General features: G+C 45.4%; 1 protein-coding gene across 6 annotated transcripts in view; it reads left to right on the top strand.

Moving 5' to 3' along the window:
* phldb2b (pleckstrin homology-like domain, family B, member 2b) overlaps window positions 1-21,746 on the top strand; it is a 107,627-nt gene that overhangs the window by 67,050 nt on the left and 18,831 nt on the right. For 4 of the 6 annotated variants that reach the window (XM_035412061.1, XM_035412060.1, XM_035412063.1 and 1 more), the window contains exons 9-14: window positions 38-175; window positions 5,260-5,388; window positions 9,991-10,143; window positions 10,514-10,543; window positions 15,401-15,511; window positions 15,733-15,822. In XM_035412061.1, the coding sequence (XP_035267952.1) occupies window positions 38-175; window positions 5,260-5,388; window positions 9,991-10,143; window positions 10,514-10,543; window positions 15,401-15,511; window positions 15,733-15,822 (651 nt within the window). The remainder of the gene's footprint in view (window positions 1-37; window positions 176-5,259; window positions 5,389-9,990; window positions 10,144-10,513; window positions 10,544-15,400; window positions 15,512-15,732; window positions 15,823-21,746) is intronic. The other 2 variants (XM_035412066.1, XM_035412065.1) reach the window with 1 other exon arrangement.

Genomic DNA, 21,746 nt, shown 5'->3' with positions numbered 1-21,746 from the left:
TGGAGCGCTCCTAATGACACTCTGGTCCTCCCCTCAGATGGAGGTGGAGCATGCTCTGCTGGAGGGGGAGCAGCAGGCAGAGGCCTCACAGCTGCAGCAGGCGAAGGAGGTGCTGGAGCAACTCAGCGAAAAACTGGCAAACCTGAAGAAAACCGTTCAGGTGGAGAAATCCCAGGTACTACATAAAGAGGCCCCATATTATATCAAATTTCGGCACTGCTAGGAGATTGCCGGATGCAGTTTCGCATCATGCCTTATGATACTCGCTAGCAATGTAGATATTCATAAATGTAACACTGTGGTATTATTCTATATTGCAGTAGATCAATAGTTCATTTTTTGAACAACCTCCATTCCTTATACTTTCGTAGAATCTCAGAGATACAAATGTGTCAGGAATGGAGTTTGGCAGACCCACTGGGCTTTATCATACAGTTGGTATGGTATTTACAAACAGAGCTTTCTAGCTAATGGAATGTTTGCTTCAACCATTTCAAATACCCGCCATTTAAAGATGACACATTTTGCAGTGAAGTGTTTATGTGCTGATCAGGGTGCAACTCTGGTTTGGAGCAGATTCCTGTGGAACGGTATGCAATGTGGCTTTCCCTTCACATGGTATCAAGGCTAAATATAGAGTAGTCTTGGAAAAGATTGGGCATTGGTAAGCAGGGGATTCTTCAAGGTAGCATTGACCTGAGGGGTTGTGTGTAATTAGGGTGGCTGCTCTATTTCTAGACAGAGTAGTAGTAATGGATTAATGACACTGGGACGGTGGGAGGCATCATGTTCAGGCCAGTTTTCAGCCTCTTGTTAACACCAGCAGCTGTGCGACATGAGAGAGCCAGCTGCACTGGCACCCTCCTCGGAAGAGGGCGAGTCGGGTCAAGGAGGCGTCTGATCTTTGTATCCCGGAGCCTTGTGGTGTCAGTGGGGTATGAGTGGGTGGGAGGGACCAAAGGCCATACGCATATGTTTCTCTGAGAATCTCCTCTGACTCAAACCTTTAAAAAGGATAGCAAGGTGGGTGACTGAAACATGGCTTCAGTTGCATTGGTGACAAAACACATCCACACACTTGCGAGAAAAGTGGATGTTTATGTCCCAGAGACTCCGTTTTGTGTAGGGATGTGCTGAGTCCAGGATTTGGTTTTAGTTTTTTATCAAAATTTGAATTTACATGGCATTTGATGAACTGACCCCAAATCCAAATTTTCAGGTTTTCCTATTGACCAAGTGACCATGTGTGTTGCTGTATATTGGTGGTTGAGTATTGTAGCCTTGTGGCTGTCACAGTCAGAGCATTGCAATATCTAATATTGCAATATTTCAGAGTGGTGACAAGGATGCTAAGGCAGCAAGACATTGTGCATGTAGTTGCCATGATACAAAACCCCTCCCCAAGTTGGCAACAGAAGGGGGAGAACAAACACCTTGAATAGAAATAAATTCAATTTGTATCCTTGCCAGGAAAAAAACCTGCAGGAAAAGGATGGAGGAGGAAGGGGGGTCTTGAGATGTTTTTATTGGTGCTCATCTTGGCATTAGCATGACCAACTGGGTTCAGAGATTTATAGAAAATTTGAAGCTCTCCAAACCTGGTGGTTAAGGGAGTTATAGCAGCTCTGAAGAAATGATTCCTTATTAAAGCCAATTGTAAAATGCAGAGATACACTTTTAGACATTTCTTTCTACTGTACCAAGTCTTCTTCCAGGGATCATTTTTTTCTTCCTTTTCTCTTTTCAAATCTCACAGGGTGGTGCACATGCTCACACATTTGCATGTATGTACAGTGGGGTGCAAGAATGTGGGCATCCCTGGTCAAAATGCCTTTTACAATTAATATCTAAGTGAAGAGAAGCTAACCTGATCTGTAAATGGTACAAAGTTAAATGTGACACATTTCTTATTTCTTTTAAAGCAAGATTACTTTTCATTTTAATTTTTTACACTTTCAATAAAAATAATAAAAAAGGGAAAAAGGCTCTGTTCAAAAGTTTGGGAACCCAGTTAGTTAGTACTTTCTAACTCTTCCTCGGGCAACTATAACAGCTTGCAAACACTTCCTGTAGCCAGCTAAGAGTCCTTTGATTCTTGCTTTTGGAATTTTTCTCCATTCCTCCTGGCAGAACACTTCTAGCTCAGAAATATTCTTCAGCCTCCTTGCATGCATGGCATGTTCAAGATCTCTCCACAGATTTTCAATAATATTTAAGTCTGGGGACTGTGGTGGCCATTCCAAAACCTTCATCCATCTTTACTGGAGGTACTTCATTATTGATTTCGAGGTATGCTTTGGATCATTGTCTTGCTGGAATACCCAACCTCTCTAAAGCTTCAATGTCTGGACTGACTTTCGAACATTAGCCTCTTAGAGAATTTCTTGATATTTGGTAGAATTCATTCTTCCTTCCGCCCGCACAATATTTCCTGTGCCGCCAGCTGCCACACAACCCCAAAGCATAATGGATCCACCTCCATGCTTAACAGTTGGCAAAGTGTTCTTCTCTACAAATGCTACACCCTTTTTTCTCCAAATATAGATGCTTTCAACGGTAACAACATAAACAAACGTTACTGCGCATGTGCGTTGTTCTGGCCCTAACTTAACTTCCGGCAGACTTCAGCAAACAATCAATAACAACAGAGTGCCTTTAGACTATTTCTGATAACAAGCAAAATAAATAACAAGTAAATAATGTTAGCTAGCTAGTTAAAACTATGTCAAGCCAGTATTATTTGGGGTTATCAGTCGAAGAAAAGAACCGTTACTTGGCCAAACTCAAATGCGATAACGTTACACTACCAGAAAAACAAGCGACAGAAACAGATAACTGTTGACAGTATTGCACCTTGCAAAGCATCATACATTCCTTGCATAATCCATAACTATTCTGGTTACATGCACATTCTTGTTTAAAAAGTGCACTCTTTCTATTACATTGCTTAAAAATGATGATTACATGAGACACAAAATGGGGCTAGTGCTGGGCAGCATGTGTAGCCAATGCAATTACTATAGGTATTTATTTGTATATCATGCATTGATGGAAAAACATTGTGGCTCTAATAGTTTGGGTCATCTTGCTAGGTTACCACAACAAAAAATGATCAGGCAATGTAACATTGTCAAGTCATTGAAAACAGGTATCATAACGTTTGTTCAAAACATAGCTATAGTGTATCAACTACTAGCATTGATCTAACGTTTCTGTGTATAATTTATATGATGTTAGCTACGTTTAGCTAGCTAGCTAGCTACAATCAATTTAGTTAGCTAATTGTTCATAGCTATGGAAGGCTTGTTACTGGTCAGCTAGCTATCGCTTATCATGAGTTTGTTACCTGAAACAGTGAGTGCTACAGTGAGAGCACCTATTCGACCACCTTTGTTCGACAGACAGGAAAACGTAAACTGATTTGCAACTATATATGAAATAGGTGAAATATCGGTAACAACCTGTAACAACCTTTTTAAGTCGGAAAAAATGTCCTTGTTATCCTCCCGTGGTTATTTTTTCAACACTTTCACAATTTTTTTTCTGTGCCGGCAAATAAGTCAGAGGTGGTCCAGCGCTAGCTTTTGGTTGCTAAGGGGACGTGTATCTACGACCCTATATAAATGAATGGAACTTAACATAAATTTGCTAGAATACTGTATAAGTGTCCTGTCTTGCGTATTTCAGGTTAATATGAGAAAGGGTGGTTGCTATCAGCACGTATAGGAATCCGTACATATTCACTGTTGTAACTCAAGTCGCAGGACGCAAAATAGCCGTTGGGAAAGCAGTTTGAAAGTATGAAGCAATGTCTGCGCCATTGGCTTTAATGGGTCACGGTGAGATAATTACGAGCGTGTTGCTTGTCTTAAAGTTGATATAGTAAATAAGGCTGTATTAGTATTACTAAATGTGTATGTATGAAGTTGGTTTATTTATTTAAACAGTTTATTATGTGTATTTTTACAGGACATTTTAACAGGTAACGATGTCCAGTTATTTCTCAAAAATACGAAGTAACAATGGGCAAGCACCAGCTATAATAATCACAGGGATTCAAGCAATTCCTTTCACAATTCCCCACAATTCCCCCCCACTTAGCAGCAGAGAGGAAGATGACCATATGGGGCTAATGAACAACACAACAAGAAAAAAACAAAATGCACGCAATGGCGAGGCAGCGCACCGATGGAGACGAGTTGGCAGGTGTTTCTGAAAGTGTCCTAACCAAAATAGCTTACAAGGGGAGCTACCCCTCCAAAAGGCCCACCAAGTCTCTAATTTCATGACACCTTTTCTTGAACAGTGCAATACAAACTAAACACAATATGCCTCCTCAGCTCCGTCCGTTCGGTTCTTCTTTTTGCTGCCAAAACTCAGTTGTACCCTGCCCCTTCCTGACAGATGGTCTTTTAAACCTTTTGGTAAGGGGAGGGACTGCTGCACGTTGTTAATGATGTAGTCCGTGTCCAATCAAAGAAACAAAATATAAACAAAACGTGTGTTTGAAGTGAGTAGGTGACCCTATCCTAACACTAAACAATTACATTCAGATTATTTGAATAAATGTGTCTGTCCGTGAGGTCATGGACCTCATATCAGTCAAGTCTGGCTCATGATTCAACATGTGCGATACCATTCGGTATTTCTCATTAGAATGCATTTATGACGTAGGACTTGGCTGTCTCCAGACAAATAAAGGGTGAAATTGAGAGCCTTGATTTGATTGACATGACATTACGTTGAGGAATTTAACAGATGCTCTTATCTAGAGTGACAGCTTTGGTATGCCGCTATACTACTCTACCACCCTGTATACAGGCTGGGTGCCGTAATGGGTAGGGGGCGGGGGGAACGATTCCATGGGCCCTGACTGACAGGGGACCTCAAATAACATTATTAGAACCCAGGGTTTCTTGAGGTGATCGGGCCCAATGTGAGATTTTTTAACGTGGCCCAAAATCCCTGGTGGCACCCCTGAATGCAGGTACTTCTGAAGCAGTCTCAGATTTTTAGTGTAAATTGAAAAGTTTGGGGGAACTGATTCATAAAGAGTACATGTAGGCCCTTGGAGAAGGATGGAGTTTTTCTGATTACCTGGCTCTCATCTAAGCCCCGTTTCCCCACTCTGATGTGCCTTCTGTCACTAACACCCGCCGGCATTATGCCTAATCCCTCCAGCCCTGCCCCCCTTCTCCGGCTGTGTCACTAAAGCTCTCTCCCCTATGTGTTTGTGTCCATCCTGGCTGGCTTTCTCAGTTCAGGGCCCAGCTGGCTGCAGAGATGACCAAGGTGGAGAGGCTGGCCGGGCTGGTCTCCAAGCAGAAGATCCAGCTATACACCCGCCCTGAGGCCCAGAAGGAGCAGCTCCAGCTCCAGCTGTCCAGGGTCAGTCAGCTCCTGACTCCTCCTCTTCTTCCTCCTACATCTTGCCATCTATACCCTTCTCTTCCTGTCACCTCTTTTTTAACTTTGCTTTCTTAACTTAGCTATTCTCTTACAGTGCCACTAGATTCTGCTGTCTGGTACAGACCCTGCATCAGGAGTGATGGGAGAATGAGGGATCCTGAATCTATATTAAGATATAGATGTAGCATTGATCTGCTAACATGGTGGTTTTGTTTGGATAGTGGAGTCTGACTGGTTCCTATGAGTCAGCACGCTATGCAGAAGGTCCACCCAATACAGGGTTTGTAAAAGTTGACTTTGTGATTGCTACTGACCCATTGTCAAGTTTTGACAATGGGTCAGTAGCAAATTTTAAAATAATGGCTATGGTATATACAATAATAATAGTCATCATCATTATCGTCATCATCATTTGAGGGGGCATGGGAGTTTGCAGTCTACATGTGTTTTGTGGATTTGAAGGCATATGACTGTGTGTCCTGGGGTATCTTTAGCTCTCTGTCTCTTTCTGTCTGTGCAGTAGTATCCTGCAGAACCACAACATATAATGAAGTCTACTACTAAGCCTGTTGTGTAAACTAGTTGTGAGACGTATGACGTTAAGGGTCATGTCGGGGTTAAAGGGTGACACACAAGGAAGTTACAGAGATCCATATAAAAGACGTGAGTTCAGTAAAGCGTAAGAACTTTATTCATCTTTGTAGCCGTGTTATCATTCCTTCACCAAATTAACATGGTGTCAGAAGTGGGCGCAATACACATGAGTGAGTGCAGCCATCGGAGTGGTTTTTTTTTGGGTGGATGAGAGCGAACGTTAGAAGTGGCTGTTTTCAAAGTGTGACCTGCTAACACATAGCCAGCCAGCTAGTCCCAAGCGCCATCATGAGCACAGCAGGGAGAGGATCTGAGCAAGGCAACGAGCGGGCACCTGCAGCACCACAGCCTCAACCTACCACTGACCGCCGCTTTCACTATCCAACCACCCAAACCATTTAACTTTGCAAAACCGCAGGAGTGAGAGAAATGGATAAGACGTTTCGAAAGATTCCGACCGGCTAGCAACTTCCATCTCTCGTCTGAAGCTAATCAGGTAAATACCCTCTTAACTTAACAAAGCCCACCTAAAAATGTCAGAAATTTTTCACGTATATTGTCACATTTTTTGTAGTATTTCTTTTTTTATAAAATTTTTAGAAATTCTTTAATTTGTAAAGTACATTTTAATCAAATCATGTATGTACGCGTGTGTACGCCCACTTTAAACATTTTTTGTGTCAATATATTCAAGTCAAAAAAAATTGAAAATAATAGTATAGCTGTTGGAAAAAAGTAGGCTGCAGCACTGTGCAGCAGTATCGATTATTTTTACAGGTATGTGTGTATATATATTTGCATTCTACATGACTGCTGATTTTGAACGATTAATCTCAAACTTTTAAACAGATAAAAGTCAATATTTGTTTTATGGGTGTGTATGGGTGCCTAATGTTTTCCACAAATATAAATAAGGTACACATACGCTTGTATATAATTATGTATTTTTTTAAATAGCGGAATCGTTGATTACTACATTTTAAAAAATTCTTATAATTTGTGTGGTGATTTTAAGAATTTAATTATGGATTCTTATTGCCATTTTGGCAATGGAGGAGTGGTGATGGGGCTGTTTTGGGGGTGTTTTCCCACTGCTCTTCAGGTTGTGGCAAGCTGACACTGTTTTTTAGATTTTGATATGAAGGGGAATAGTTCTGATGCTCCTGTTGAGACATATATACAGTGAGCTCCAGAATTATTGGCACGCTTAATAAAAATGAAGACAAAAGGCATATAATAAATGACACAGATAATAATCTTTATAAAACTGATAGTTCTGGTCCTTGATTCTGATTGGCTGAGCCGCGTTCGAAGCCGTTGTAAAACACTCTATGAACACACACCTGTGACCGCATTACAATTTCAGTATTACTGCACCAATTAGTCACCCATACAATGTGGCCCGTTCGCTGTTTTCATGTCTGTGTGTTGTTTGGCAACCATTCTGCTAAATGTCGCTGAAGAACTACATTGCTTGGCGGAAGAATGATTATTTGTTATCAATAAATTATTGCATTTTTTGTTGCTGTGTGTTTATTTTATTGAAACCGTGCCAGGATATATGTAGTAACCGTTTTCTAAAAGCAATAAGCCACGTGAGGCCGTGGTTTACAGTGATTTTACAACGCTCCGCGTCGTGCCTTACAATGCCCCTTAGCTGTTGTAAAATCACTAAGGCTCTTGTGGCTTATTGCTTTAATATGTTAAATATGTTACGTTCAAACATATGGGAAAACTATATACTTTTATTTCAATACATTTACTCTCATGCTTCAATGTTTTTTTATTAAGTAATCTAATTTTTTCTGAAAACCATAGGAGCCATAGCACCCCTAACAATTATTGTAAGTAAAATCAAACAAAATGAAATTGGCAAAACAATTTTACTTAATTTAGTTAATCTCAGTCTAAAGGAACTATATTGTGTCATTCCATCACTTACAGTTTCACTAGAGAATAAAAATGAGGTAACAAGGATACAAAATCCCTTTGTCATCCATCAGCATGGGAAAAGCCGAATAACTGTCAATTCAGAAGAGACCGATGGTAATTTACCGTCACAAGTCTGGTAATGGGTACAAAAAAAGACATAAACGGTTAAACATACCACTTAGCACTGTAAGTGCAATAATGAAAAGGTGTAACACATATGGAGTGGTTGCAAATTTGCCAGGAAGAGAAAGTAAGTCCATGTTGTCCCCACCGACGGTGAGGAAGATGGTGAGGGAGGCCATTAATAACCCAAGGATTACTGTTTAAGAATTGCAGAGATTGGTTTGTTTCTTGCGGTCAACAAGTCTAAAAAAAGCATAAAATGGCACCTCCATACCAACTAACTCTTTGGAAGGGTGGCACGAAGACAGTCCTTATTGAGCACAATAAACAAAACCAAGAATCTGGAGCTTGCCAAACCTCATTGGAATTATGACTGGAAGAGAGTGCTATTGTCAGACGAGACCAAAATTGAACGTTTTGGCCATACACACCATTGACATAGTTGGCGGCAAAAGAGGAATGCATACAGGAGAAGCACCTCATACCTACTGTCAAATATGGAGGTGGGTCATTGATATTTTGGAGATGATTTGCTGGCAGTGGTCCCGGGGCACTATTTTAGATCAATGGCACAATTAATTCAACAAAGTACCAGGAAGTACTTGAGTTGTCTCTGCTAAGAAGCTAGGACTTGGTCATAGGTAGATTGTCCAGCAGGACAGTGACTCCAAGCATACATCAAAATCTAAACAGAAATGCTTAATTGAAATGAACATCCATGTTTTCCAATGGCCATCTCAGTCTCCAGACTTAAATTCCATCAAAAACCTGTGGTCTGAACTGAAGGGGGGGGGCGGGGTCCATAAGCGCAAACCCAAAGATATCAATGATTCTGAAAAGTTCTACATGGAGCAATGGTAAAAAAATCCTCTAACCTTATCACAAATTATAGGAAAAGACTCACGGCTGTCATCTTTGCCAAGGGTGTTTTCACGAAGTATTAACCAGGGTCCCAATAATGGGGAAAATTTTTTTTTTTTAATTAAGACTTTGGTTGATTCCAATGAATCATTAGCACACTAGTTTACACATGTTGGAAAATAAAGCTTATGTCAATAACTATTATTTTTTAGTTTAGCATTTTTTGTGCATATTTATCAAGGGTGCCAATAATTCTGGAGCTCACTGTATATGTAAATGGCATACAGATTATGATATTATTAAGCCGTTTGTTTTAGTCCTCAGGATGTGATGTGGAATGTGTTGGAAAACATGGGAGCCACAGTTTACCCTTCTGAGGTGTCTCACATTGTAGTGGGCCAGTTACAGATAACATTGATTGTTTACCACCACACTCATTTAAATTTAACCTTCTAATCACAACCCTTTGTGCTACATCCTCTACCCCCTTGCCCAGTCAAATTGTCTCACTTTGATATGCAGTACCATTGTGTGATATCCCTACCCCCTACTTCAGTCCAACTCCCCCACACATTGTTTCTTCCCCCCAATGTCTGATTACCTCCCCCCCCCCCCCCTTTCCCCGTGATGTGTTTAAGGATAAACCATTTGGCCTGTGTTTCCTTGAAGGAACAGGGTATAAGTATTCACTGTCTCCGTCATTTGTTGGTTCTGTGTTTATCTGTACTTGGGTAACAGACCCACTAGTTCCTTTGCTACATTAAACAACCTATTTTGAAACGAAGACGTGCCTGCATTTATTTTTCTACTTACAAAAGTACGGCGGAATAAATTGAACTCTTAAAAATTCCACAGAATGGTGTTGAATTTGTTCTTCAGATTATGTCATTTTGCATTGGCAAATTTTTCCTTTCTATTTTTGAAGGCTTAATTTTTATATATAATTACCTAACAGCAGTTTTAGTGAGTTGCATTTTAGCTGAGAGGTGAACCTCCCAATCAAACAACATAAACACACACACACACGCACACACACCTTATCTGACTCAGGTGTGTCTTCCCCCTATACAGGATACAGATGCATTGGAGGTGGCGAAGAAGAGGTTTGAGGACCTGGAGTTCCAGCAGCTGGAGTGTGAGAGCCATCAGGATGAGAATGAGACAGTGAGCCAGCAACTGCTGAGAGAGATCGCAGACTACCAGCACAGCACCGTCACATGCAAGGTATGGCTCTGGCTTTACTTTTCCTTCTGACTCAAAGTGTGATATACTTCAGTTCAATATCTAATTAAAGACTATTTTGCTCTCATTGGATGAACATCAGCGGTTGCATGTCTAGTTAAAGCATGTTCTGTATGTAGCCAATCACATTAATTCTTTAAAGGCATACTATGCTGGATTTTCACCTTGAAAATATCATAAAACAACCATGCTCAGTCTTTACTATGATGTACTGGCAATCTGTGCCTGTGTACAGTTCTGCGCAGTCCTTGCTTGTCTGCTTCTATTTGTTATTCTAAAAAGAGTTTGTGATGTTTCTGAACGTGACCCTTTTCTCTTTGTGGGTTATATCTGAAAAACATGTGGCTAATAGAAGAAAAAGGAGAAGAAGAAGAGGAAATGTGTGAGTTGGCTACAGTAGTGTGTTTTCAGCTGGGTTAGTGGTGCAGAGATAGGGTCACCTAGGTGGCTAACCTAACGCTAAGTGGCTGGTCAGCATTCAGTAAGGTTGGTTAGCTGCTGTTATTACTATAGCTAACTAAATTCAGTTATGTTTGGCAACATAAGCTGTTTGGCCATGATGGCCCAGGAATTTGCTATTATTTCACAAAGTGGCAACTTAAGGCTGGAGAATAAGATTCCAATTCACTTTTCTCAGCTTATATGGGCTAGCTAGCTAGTTAGCTGGGTAATAGGGGTGAGACCACCAGTCGGAAAATCCTACTATCTCTGTTATGTTCCAAGGTGTCACTCGTTTAATAACACTATATCACTCGGGGAGACAGCTATGTATTATTACGTGCTTTTTAATGGTGCGTTACATTCCATTCATTTCTTATATACTCCATTTACCACAACACCCCGCGCCCCAACTACGGTAAGCAATGTATGACAAAATACACAACATCTCCTCCGCACTTATAACAGATGTCCATATCAGGTTTTTACCTCGTATAGCTTACCAAAGTTCTCCAACTCTAAATGCTTTAACTTTAAACTTCAAATGCTTATGAACTTATGATCTTTCAGTATAAGAGACTGCTAGAATTAACATAACCCAAAACAACAAGTTTTTTTCTTTTTGTATTTTCATATAGATATAACTAAGAACACTTAATTCTGGGTAGGTCTCTTACTGGATACCGGCGGTCAGCTGGATTTTCGGTCTTACTGTCACTGGGAGGTGACATCTTACTGTCACTGGGAGGTGTGATGGCCTCTGGCCCGTAGCCTGGCCTATGTGGGTGTGTGTGTCTCTCTCTCTCTCTCCTTGCTCGTTTGGGAGTGACTTTCTTGCTCTCTCTCTCCTAGCCTTGCCCCTCCCATTCAGAATTGTGCTTGCCCTTGCCTAACTCTCATTAGCAGGTTGGATTCACCTGGAGAGGAGGCCACAAAGCATAGCTTCACGGCTGGTTCAGTCTCTCTCCACTCCTGCCTGGATGGCAGCTGCCGGGCCTGTTTAGTTTCTCTTTTTGCACTTTACAACACCAGCTCACTTCATTCCACTGTCCTTGCATCCAACACCCTCCACTCACCCTGATGTTTTTTTTTTGATTATTTAAATTAAAATTATTGTTTAACCAAGTCCTTTACCGCGTGGTCTCCCCTTTTTTGTTATGACTTTAACGAGCGGTCATAACAGAGGTGACATCGGAACAGAGGCTGATGCAGCAGCATGCGTCACAGTCTCTCTCACCGGCGAATCAGGAGCTGAGACCTCTGCCTCGGGGGTAGGTGAACTCCTGGTTTGTGAAGGTGGGTGAATGGATGAGTCAACAAATGGCTCATCTGAGCAATCCACAGAAGACAGTAATGCTGCTGCCTGTAGAAGTTGGTCGGTATGTCTTTTCCAGACATGGTCTGCAACAGTTTGCGCAGTATAGGATACTGGTAAGTCCGCGCGATGATGATCACAGGAACCCACCTACCCACCTTTGTGGTTGCATGCGGCATGTTGCGATAGGTCAACAGGAACCTGTGCAGCCATTGATGAAGTGTCCCTTGTTCTTGAGATGCCTTCAGCGCATGTTTCATTGTCTGAACAAAGCGCTCAGCTAAACCATTTGTGGCAGGATGAAATGGTGCTGATTTGATGTGGTGTATGCTATTTGCTTGTAGAAATATGGCTATTTCCTGTGACACCAGCTGTGGACCATTGTCTGAAACCAGTTGCAGGGGAGATCCGAAGCAGCTGGAAATCTCACCCAGCTTCTCGATTGTTTTCTTAGTAGTGGTGGATTTCATTATGGCCACTTCCGGCCACTTACTGTGTGCGGCAACAGCAATCAGGAACATTTCTCAAAAGGCCCTGCAAAGTCAATGTGTACACGCTGCCATGGTTCCCCTGGGAAGTCCCAGGGGTGCAGAGGAGCTAACTGAGGAGTGTTCCTGACCTTCTGACATGAGGAACAGGTTTTAGCTGTGTCAGGCCACCAGAAGTTGCTTCTTGCTATTTCTTTCATTCTGACTATTCCACTGTGTCTGGCATGAAGTTGTTGCAAAACTTGTTTATGTAGTGACGGCGGAATAATCACCCTCCTCCCCCACAGCAAACACCCAGATTGCACAGACAGTTCCGCCCTCCTTAAGAGAAACAGTTTTGGGCCGGGGTCGGTGCTGGCTGGTTGGCCCCGTACAACAATGTCCATGACAATCGACAAGACTCGGTCGATGCGGGTGGTTCTTTTCATTTGAGCAGCTGAAACTGGTGCGTTATCCAGCTGACTGAAGTAACAGATGTCTGCAGTGTGTGACTGGCTTGGTGACAGGCAGCGACAACCTGGATAAGCAATCTGCATTGCAATGTAAATCAGACCTGCGGTACTTTGTCATATGAGTGTCCAGACAACAGTAAAGCCCACCTCCGCATATGACTTGCAGCAAGTGATGGAATGCCAGTGTGTGGCCCAAGGATGGTCGTGAGCGGTTGGTGGTCAGTAAGTAGTGTGAATTTTCATCCATACAGGTACTGATGGAACTTCCGTACCCCGTAAACAATGCTTAATATCTGAGCATAGTTAGTCTCAGCTTTGTTCAGGGTCCTCGATGCAAAGGCTCTTCTCCATTCGACATTACGTGGGAAATCACGGCCCCTACGCCATATGGGGATGCATCACAGGCAAGCTGAATGGGAAGGGATGGGTCAAAGTGAGTCAGGGCCCCTGACTTCACCAACATGTCTTTTGCTTTCTGAAAAGCCTCCTGACATGCTTTGCTCCAGCTCCATGTCTCATCCTGACGAAGTAAGCTGTGTAGCAGCTTTAGCATTGATGCTAAGTTCGGTATGAACCGCCCATAATAATTATGTAACCCTAAAAAAGAAACTGGTCGACATTCTGTGGTGGTGGGGCATCCACAATCACTTTGGTCTTGGATGGGGCTGTGTGCAAACTCTGAGCCCTTATTTCTTCATCCGTTGAAGTGCACCATCCAAGTTCTGTAGGTGGTCCTCATCAGTGGCTCCCGTACACAGGATATCATCCAGATAGTACTGGATGCTGGGCAGACCACTCAGGATTCAGTCCATAGCGCGTTGGAAAAGTGCAGGCACTGACATAATCCCGAAAGGAAGGCGGCAGTACCTGAAAAGACCTTTGTGCGTGGTAACAGTGAGAAATTCATGTTCATGAACGTGCATTTGCAGATATGCTTGGTTAAGGTCTATCTTGCTAATTTTTTGCCCCTTACAAAGTTCCACAAACAAGTCGTCGATGCGGGGAAGTGGATACTGTTCGGCGAACAGCACAGGGATAATTGTCACCTTAAAATCCCTGCAGGTCTGGAAGCATCTCTACTTGACCATTATGCTTAACTGTGACCTCAGTCATCCCTTTCATACTGGTTCCCCACTGAATGTTCTAAACACTGTATCAGAAAATCTCATTGGAAGATGGCTCAGAAATTCTTTATAAACTCTGTCTGTGATAATTCGTGTTTGATCCAGTGTCTATTTGCATGCTCACTGAATGTCCCTCTAACATGGGTGTGACCCAATAACCCTCTGAGCCCTCATCTACTTTAAATATTCACAGTGTATTTCTTGTTTTCAGACTTAGGTGTTCTCTCTGTGCTCTTTTTGTTTCGACACACCCGCTCTACATGCCCCCTTTTTCCAAAACTGTGACAGTCCATGTTTCTACACCAGCATGCAGAGGCGGGATGTCTGGGTTTGCCACACCGGAAACATGGACCTTGGCTATTTTGTCTCTCCATGTTAACTGAGTACACTTTGCCTGATGCATGTACCTGCTGAGCCTCCTTTGATGCCATTTCCATAAAGACAGTGCTATTAATGGCTCTCTCTAGAGTCAAGTCACTCTCAGTCAGTAGTTTCTTCTGTGCTGCCACATTTCTTAAGCCACACACCAGTCTGTCTCTCACCGTGTCATTCAGCACATCCCTAAACTCACAATGCACAGCTAATGTCCGTAGTGCTGCAACAAACATATTAACAGACTCACCTTCCTCCTGATTGTATCTGCGAAATCTAAATCGCTCTGCGATTACTAAGGGTTTAGGTGAAAAATGTTGTGTCAGCATGTCTACTAAAACCATTTCTCTTAAGGAGGGCGGAACTGTCTGTGCAATCTGGGTGTATGCTATGGGGGAGAAGGGTGATTTTTCTGTGCTTTTAAATGGTGCGTTACATTCTATTCATTTCTTATATACTCCATTTACCACAATACACCACACCCCAACTACGGTAAGCAATGTATGACAAAATACACAATCTGTTTGTTGATAAGTTAAATAAAGGCGAGAATTCATTGATGTGTTTGTGAATATGCATGCTTATGTTACAAAATTATGCCGTGCTTCCAGGCAGGCTAGCAGACTGAAATCCACTGGTGCTGTGCTAGCAGTGTCTAGCATAGGTCCATTCCATCACCACTAAGCTAAAGATAGCTACCCCATAGCTTTGCTGCGTATGACAGCGAAGTGGGAGTTTTTTCTATCAGATATGCTTTCATGCAGACTACAATTGAATTTTGAAAGAGGCATGATTACTACAGTACGTTATATGATGTTGTAAAGCTGCTGACACAGCTATGCAGAGAAAAGTATCTTGCTATTTTGTTGGTGCGTGAACTTCGTCATCTTGGGGGTGAAGACGACATAGAGAACGCAGGAGATGTTTTTGATTGTAAACACAAGAGCAAACAAGGAAAGAAAAGTCCTGCATAGTATGCTTTTAAATTTATTCATGCATTTATTCAATGGTTTGTTGGTTTAATGTGGGGTGTGCATTTTTTCGTGCCAGAAAAGGCTTCTGGCCTTAAAGAAACAGTCCAGCCAGATTACCCAGCAGGCCCAGTGGGAGAAGGACACATTCCAGAAGGAAAAGAACAACCTTCTGATCATGCTGCAGAGGGTACAATCACTGAACACCCTTTATTTAATTTTGTCAAAAGATCATCCATAGGCATGAACAGGCCTGGAGCACATTTCGAATCTGAATGTGATATAGGGCACATATAGACCATTTCTAGCAAGGTGAGGGCAGTGATGCTGGATAGTACAGTTGTTCCTGGCCTGCTAATCACAGCTACCAGCAAGAGGAGAATGTGACCAGCCCGAGCCTCTGTCTCACAGGGTAAGGAGAACCTGGCTGCCCTGGAGAAGAGGTACACTCAGCTGACTGGCGGGAAGAGGCTCCCCCTCAGTTCCATGAGCTTTAATGAGGTACGACCAACCCATCTGTCTCACCTCAACTTGCAACTCCACCATCTCTCTGAACCTTGAGCATCGCTGTCTCACAACTCAAAGGCGTGGCATCTCTCCTAGGGGTGTGATGTGCAGTTTCTGTATCTGTTTAACCACTAAAAGTGCACTAATGTACATTGGGCTAGAAACCTGCATTTTCTGTGTTTACGCAACTTCCTGTTTATGTTTCACCCACTTCCAGGTTCCTATCAGAATACAAGTACAGATAATTTTGTTGGTTGGGCAGACACATATACAAATACTGCACTACTTCACACCTCTAATCCTTTGCATGACCTGCAAGTCCCATTCATATCTGTGCGGTGAGTGCAGATGTGTTTATGACAATACAGTGCCATGGAGATAAAGCAGGGGTGGTGTAGTACAGATGTAGCATTTACAGTATAGTACCATGGAGATTAAGCATTGGCAGTGTAGTACATACAAGGTGTGTGTGGCAAGTGAGTGCCACCCCTCTTAGTTAAAACACACTCACGGGAGACTGACCGTTTCCGTAACCCGCACTTCCGTGCTATTTTATTAAGAGATACAGGTTTTACAGACAGCTCATTTTCAGACTGTGTATCACAATTCCGTAGCCGTCTTGTCATTGGCGATTCTCCTCTCTCCGGCTTCCGGTCTGGCTTTTAAAAACCCCAGGCTCACTGTTGAAAGCAATCAGAGGCAATCAGCGCAATAAAACAATTAACAATTATCGGCGCTGATTACCTCCAGCTGACAGTTGTGACGAAGGATCCGAGAGCCGCTCCTCTCACACTCTCTCTCTCTGCAGCCGACGCTCAAACCACGCCCACCCCACCACATACCCCCACCGCCCGACTTAGGCCGGGGAGCCATCCGGCCGATGACCAACCCCCCCCCTCTCCCCCCCTCCTCCTCCTGGGGGCGAGAGAGGAAGTCCGCCACGACCATCCGTGCACCCGGTCTATGAATCACATTGAAGTTAAAAGGCTGCAAAGCCAGATACCACCGAGTGATCCGGGCGTTGGTATCCTTGGTCCGAGGCATGGTCCGAACAGAGGGTGAATGGGCGACCCAGAAGGTAATAACGGAGGGCTCCGACCGCCCACCGAATGGCGAGGCACTCTTTCTCCACCGTGCTGTACTTCGCCTCCCGTTGTGACAGTTTCCGGCTAATGTACAGCACGGGGCGGTCGACTCCCTCCACCTGCTGGGTCAAAACAGCCCCCAGCCCTCTGTCCGACGCGTCGGTCTGCAAAACAAAAGGGAGAGAGAAGTTAGGTGTGAACAAGAGCGGCTCCCCACAGAGAGCTTCTTTTACCCTCTCAACGCCGCTGGCACGGTTCCGTCCACTGGACCGGATCTGAGGCACCTTTTCGGGTTAAGTCAGTTAGGGGGCTGGTTAGCTCCGAAAATGCGGGATGAACCTCCTGTAATAGCCGGCCAGCCCCAAGAACCTCCTTACCTCTTTTTTTGACTTGGGTCGGGGACAGGCTGCAATCGCAGCGGTTTTGTCCACTAGAGGCCGCACCTTTCCACTTCCCAAGTGGTACCCCAAATACCGTACCTCCGCTCGGCCAATAGCACACTTCTTTGGGTTAGCCGTGAGCCCTGCCTGCCTTAAGGATTTGAGCACTGCCCCCACATGCTGCAAATGCTGCTCCCAACTGCTGCTATGGATGATTACATCATCCAGATAGGCAGCAGCATAACCAGCATGCGGACGCAATACCCGATCCATCAGGCGCTGGAATGTGGCAGGGGCTCCGAATAACCCAAACGGAAGTGTCCTGAATTGGTACAAACCATCCGGAGCGGAGAAAGCCGTTTTTTCCTTAGATTTGGCAGATAAGGGAATCTGCCAGTAACCCTTGGTTAAATCCAGCGTGGAAAAAAATCGAGCCGTGCCAAGCCGATCCAAGAGCTCGTCGACCCGAGGCATTGGATAAGCATCAAACCGTGACACTTCATTTACCTTTCTATAATCCACACAGAAGCGAATAGACCCATCAGGCTTACCGACCAGCACAATGGGGCTACTCCAGGGACTGTGGGATTCCTCTATTACCCCCAGCTCTAGCATTGCCTTTATCTCTGCCTGAACCAATTTCTTTTTGTGTTCCGGCAATCTATAGGGGCGGGTCCGCACCGTCACCCCCGGGGAAGTCTCAATGTGGTGGTGTATGAGGTGCGTGCGTCCTGGTATGGGGGAAAACACATCAGCAAAACGCTTTTGCAACAAGGCAAGGTCTGCTCTCTGATTCGGTGAGAGATGGTCATCTGAAAGGGTTGAGATCTGATTGGATGAATTTGGTACCTCCGGCCCCAGCTCATCTCTCTCCTTATCCACTGTAACCAGAGAGACAGCCACCACCTCCTTCCACGCTTTCAGGAGATTGAGGTTATAAATCTGTTTTGCCCCCTCTCTATCAGTACGCTCTACCTCATAGTCAACCTCCCCCACTCGCCGTGTGACCGCAAAGGGCCCTTGCCACTTGGCGAGTAATTTAGAACTAGAGGTAGGGAGTAACACAAGAACTTTATCTCCCGGTGAAAATTGCCGTAGTTTAGCTCCTCTGTCGTAGTGCTGTTGTTGGCGTGCCTGCGCCTCGAGCAAATTCTCCCGTGACAACTTACCCAGTGTATGGAGTTTTGCTCGCAGGTCCAGCACGTATTGCAATTCATTTTTACTAGGACTCGGACCCTCCTCCCAGTTTTCTTTAACTAGGTCCAATATCCCCCGGGGTTTCCTACCGAACAGTAGTTCAAAGGGAGAAAATCCCGTGGAGGCCTGGGGAACCTCCCGCACTGCAAACACCAGAGGAGATAACCACTTATCCCAATTACGGCTATCCTCATGAACGAACTTCCGGATCATCGACTTCAACGTTCTATTAAAACGCTCAACCAACCCATCCGTTTGGGGATGGTACACGCTGGTTCTAATAGAATGAATGCCCAATAACCCGTACAGCTCGCGTAGTGTGCGTGACATAAATTGTGTGCCCTGGTCAGTCAGAATCTCTTTTGGGATTCCGACTCGGGAGATTATTTGAAACAATGCCTGCGCAACACTTTTTGCCGAAATGCTGCGCAAAGGAACTGCTTCGGGATACCTTGTCGCATAATCCACCAGAACTAACACGAAACGGTATCCCTGCGTGCTCCGATCAAACGGCCCGATGAGGTCCATCCCCACTCTCTCAAAAGGGACCTCCATTAGGGGAAGGGGGCGCAACGGCGCTTTTGGTATAGCCGGGGAATTTACTAGTTGGCATTCAGGGCACGACGCACACCACCGACGCACGTCGGCCCAAATGCCCGGCCAATAGAAACGGGCCATTATCCGGTTCAGTGTTTTCTCATACCCTAAATGACCAGCCATGGGGTTAAAATGAGCCGTCTGAAAAACCATTTCCCGAGAGCTTTTAGGCACCAGCAATTGGGTGATTTCCGAGTGTCACGACACACTCGGTATAATCTATCCCGAATTATTACAAAATACGGGTGAGTGAGTGTTGCATCAGGGCGCACCTGTTGACCATCAATAGACATCACGCGGTCAAAGGCAAAGCGTAGGGTGTCATCACGAGACTGCTCGAGTGGGAAATCCTCCATGGGGCGAAACACCGGTACCTGCGGAGTCTCCCCCGGAGGCTCCACTGGTGCCGGCTCCCCCTCTGCCACGTCGGACGACCCCGCGTCACCGCTGACAGCAGCACACACATCACACAGCCCTACCTGTCGTGAACGCACCCCCCCTACCTTACCAGCTGCCTGGCGGAACCCCGGCCAATCAGTGCCTAAAATCAGAGGGTGCGAGAGGCGGGAGCTAACCGCAGCCTTTATTTTATGTTTTTTTCCTTGACACCGAATTTCCACTGAGACGATAGGGTACGCATGTAAATCCCCATGCACACACCTTATAGATACCATTGATGCTTCTAACAACGCCTCGGGTCGAACCAGGCTTTGTCGAATCATGGTCTGCATAGCCCCTGAGTCCAACAGCGCCTGGTGTTCACTCCCTTGAATCCTTACCGGAATACAGTACGCTCCGTCTGGGTCGGGAGCGGAGGTGGGCGGGCCGACAACACGAACCACCTGCCCCACCTCCATGAGCGGGCACTCGCGGCGCAGGTGACCCGGTTGTCCGCACCGCCAACACCCCGGTCCGGGTGTCTGAGGAGCTCTCTGTGGGTCGCACCCCGCCGCCACTGAGCCTGGGGCTGGGGAAACAGGAACAAAAGGGTTGTTACGGGAAAATGAGGGGGTTTGGGCACGGGGAAGGGAGGAAGAAAGGGGGGAAGGATGGGAACGAGGAAGGGCTCTCCTGCGCAGAGCCGGGTCTGCCCGTCCTTGCTGCTGCTGCTGCTGCTGCTGTAACTGGCCACGGGGGTAGAGCACCAGGTGGTCCTCCGCCAGGCTGACGGCGGCCGCCAACCCAGTCGGGCGATGGCACCTCACCCAATTCGCCGTCTCCCCCGGGAGGCCATCAATAAAACGTTCTAGGGTCACCAGCTCCACCACTCCGTCGGCTGACCGGAGTTCCGGTCGGAGCCACCGACGCGCCATGTCCAGCAGTCTCTGGGCGTATGCGAACGGTCGGTCCGCTCCTGCCAGGGCCGTCTCCCTGAACCGTCGCCGGTGCTCTTCAGGGCTGTATCCCAGGCGGTCCAGGACCGCCTTCTTTAGGTTGGCGTAGACCGCCCGCGCTGGGGGGGGTAGGCTGTGTGCCGCTTGTTGTGCCTCCCCAGTTAAGAGGGGCAGGAGGCGGACGACCCACTCTTCCTCCGGCCATTTACTCGCCCTCGCTGCCACCTCAAACCCCTCGAGGAAAGCCTCCGCGTCATCCTCCGGGGTCATTTTGGGCAGATGGAGAGCTACGGGGGGTCCGGTCTGTCGCTCTCGGGAGCTGGTTTCTCCCGCAGCCGCCAGCTGCAGTAGAGCCTGGGTTTGGAGGGAGGTCTGTGCCCGCAGAGCCTCCAGTTGTTCGGCGTGCATCGCCGCCTGCCTCTCCTGCATCGCCGCCATCCCCTCCAGCATCCTCGCCAGCGCTACCACCGGTTGTGCCGTTTCCCCTGGCTCCTGGCTGTGGTCCATGTTTGTCTCCTCGGTGTAATGTGTTTTACTATGTTGCTGTGTTCCCTCGCATGGGCCACCACTGTGGCAAGTGAGTGCCACCCCTCTTAGTTAAAACACACTCACGGGAGACTGACCGTTTCCGTAACCCGCACTTCCGTGCTATTTTATTAAGAGATACAGGTTTTACAGACAGCTCATTTTCAGACTGTGTATCACAATTCCGTAGCCGTCTTGTCATTGGCGATTCTCCTCTCTCCGGCTTCCGGTCTGGCTTTTAAAAACCCCAGGCTCACTGTTGAAAGCAATCAGAGGCAATCAGCGCAATAAAACAATTAACAATTATCGGCGCTGATTACCTCCAGCTGACAGTTGTGACAAAGGATCCGAGAGCCGCTCCTCTCACACTCTCTCTCTCTGCAGCCGACGCTCAAACCACGCCCACCCCACCACAGTGTGGTATTAAATAATGAGACTAATACTGTAATTCAACTTTAATGAAGAATACTTACATTTCAATTCCTTTCCCCTTCAATATATTCCCCTTCTGCAACTACACACCGCTGCATTCTGGTCTTCCACTAATCAAAGCAGTGCAGTCGGTCTTCTTCCGTTAGTTGTCTCAGAAGTAGGGGTGGGTCGATTTCCGGTTTTGCTGGTCCGGTCCGGTGTACAAGCTTAAACTGGTTTGATTTTATGTGAACCGACTGAACCTGTATTTGTCATTATGAGACGCTCTGGCAAATTAAAAAGAAGCCTACATCAGCAACCTGTGCCGACAGCGCTAAATCCAACTTGTATCGCATGAGTAATAAGCAATATGACAACGTGATTAACAT

The sequence above is a fragment of the Anguilla anguilla genome, chromosome 4 (assembly GCF_013347855.1).
Source record: "Anguilla anguilla isolate fAngAng1 chromosome 4, fAngAng1.pri, whole genome shotgun sequence".
Taxonomy (NCBI): Eukaryota; Metazoa; Chordata; class Actinopteri; order Anguilliformes; family Anguillidae; genus Anguilla; species Anguilla anguilla.
The sequence above is the reverse complement of the archived record's forward strand: the minus strand, read 5'-3'. Positions and strand labels throughout refer to the sequence as shown.